The 1,837-nt window shown below is 50.3% G+C and overlaps 1 protein-coding gene across 1 annotated transcript; it reads right to left on the bottom strand.

The window, feature by feature from the left end:
* Positions 1–330: 330 nt before the first annotated feature.
* LOC114202357 (melanoma antigen preferentially expressed in tumors-like) lies at positions 331–1,033 on the bottom strand. Its single transcript, XM_088019401.1, has 2 exons — positions 1,004–1,033; positions 331–875 (listed from the first exon to the last, which is right to left on the bottom strand). Exons 1-2 carry the CDS (start codon positions 1,031–1,033, stop codon positions 372–374), a joined length of 534 nt encoding a protein of 177 aa, XP_087875527.1. The 3' UTR covers positions 331–371.
* Positions 1,034–1,837: the final 804 nt, after the last annotated feature.

Consider the following 1,837-nt stretch of genomic DNA (forward strand, 5'->3'; position numbering starts at 1 on the left):
AAAAAAAAAAAAAGTTTTGAGAAGAAACTCACCCAACTGCGTGCTGTTCAAAGCAGGAATACTGAAACAAAACGAAAGGGAAATTGGGTAAACAGACCAGAAGGACAAGTGTTGGGAGAAGCTTTCTTTTTATATCCAGCATTAGAACACCTGCACAGTGTTATTTCTGACCCGTGCTTGTCGATGTCATGAATAATGGGGCCCCAGGTGGATCCAGAAACAGCAGTTCCCACCAGACCGTTCGTTGTGTTTTTTCTTGTTTTCATAGTTTTCTTCAAAGCCACACCATCCCGTCGGGAAATCCACTGCCCTGGCTCCAGGACCCACCACTGCCCCTCTTCCCCATCAGGTCAGCTGTGCATTTTCATAAGTCAGGCCACTGAGGTCGGATTCGTCAACTCCACGTTGGCCCCCTGTAGCGCCTGCAACATTTCCCGCAACTTGGCGTGCACACAGGCGAGCTCCACTCCGTTGAGGTACCCCCACCTGTATTCATCCAAGTACACAACACACTCGGCAGGGATAGGGTACTGCACGCGCTTCAGCTCCATCAGCCCTGCCAAGTGCCGCAACATGCTCATGATGCCCGAGGTGGAGATGACATTGTCATTGAACACCAGAGAGCGGAGGCGGGAGCTGCAACACAGGGCAGGCAGCAGGGCTCGGAGCTGGGCCTCCTTCAGCCGGCAGCTTCTCAAGTTCAGGTACTGCAGAGTGCCGGACACCTCCCCCAGTAGAACCTCCAGGGACCCAGGAACCGTTTGGCACAGGTTATTGCCACAGAGGACCAACTCCTTCAGGCGGGTGGCATGAATGCTCTGGGACAAGTAGGTGATGTCATTCTCAGTGAGCCTACATCCATTGATCACCAGCGTCTCCAGAGATTTTCACAGGCCACTGTGGAGAGATGGACACTGTTTACTTCTTGGAAACTGGAGTCTAGCACTACATACATTTGGGAAAGATCCAGAAATCTGGCCTGAAAAATTTGCACTATGCCTACCTCAGTCTGGATGCAAATGGTGGGAGCCATCTTCTGCAGCGGTTAAGAACACTTGGAGTGAAACATTTCTGCATTCCCCACAAGACCTCTCTGTTTTCAGAGTGTGGTGTCAGGCACACCTCTTAGCCTCAGCTTCCTAACAAGCCATGTCAACACAATTATTACTCATGCTCCATAAAGTGTTGTAAAATTAATGAAATTTAGATATAGCTCCTACACACAGTAAGGCCTAGGTTTTACTCAGTGGAAGATTCAGGAAGATGGTTCCCCATGCTTCTATTTACTCAAAGACCAGGCCCCAGTAGAACAGCTCCCTATTCCAGGGCATGCCACAGAGAAGTCTGTGAGACATAAATGAGGGGGATGAGTTCACTAAATCAGCTGAGCTTAGATATTGTGGGGGCAGTTCCCTCCCTCAAACACCACCCTCACAACTTACCATACTTATTCACCTTCTCTACAGAAGCTCTAGGAAGACAAGACCCTGATTTTGTTCAGGGTTTCATATCCATTCTTGGCTGTCTGCTTGGCATGGACTAAGTGCATGAATGAAATGAGTGTGCGAGTGAATGTATGAGTGGATGAGATGCACGCCAATTTCAGATGTGCATCTTTCTCTTCTAAAGCAGCTGACAGCCAATGGCTGGCCCAGGACCCCAGCCTTGGAGTCTGGGTCCAGCAGTGACTCTGCGGACTCACAGAAGGGGAAGTCCAGACCTGTCTCTGCACCGACGCAGCAATGCCCAGAGACCCATCGAGGGATCCTGGCCTCTGTTCCTTCTGACGACCTGCCACACACTCACCTCAGCATCTTCTGTAGCTGGCCCGAGAGAT

The sequence above is a fragment of the Eumetopias jubatus genome, unplaced genomic scaffold (genome assembly GCF_037043125.1).
Source record: "Eumetopias jubatus isolate StellerSeaLion01/CBP00866 unplaced genomic scaffold, mEumJub1_p1.0 scaffold_16, whole genome shotgun sequence".
Lineage (NCBI taxonomy): Eukaryota > Metazoa > Chordata > Mammalia > Carnivora > Otariidae > Eumetopias > Eumetopias jubatus.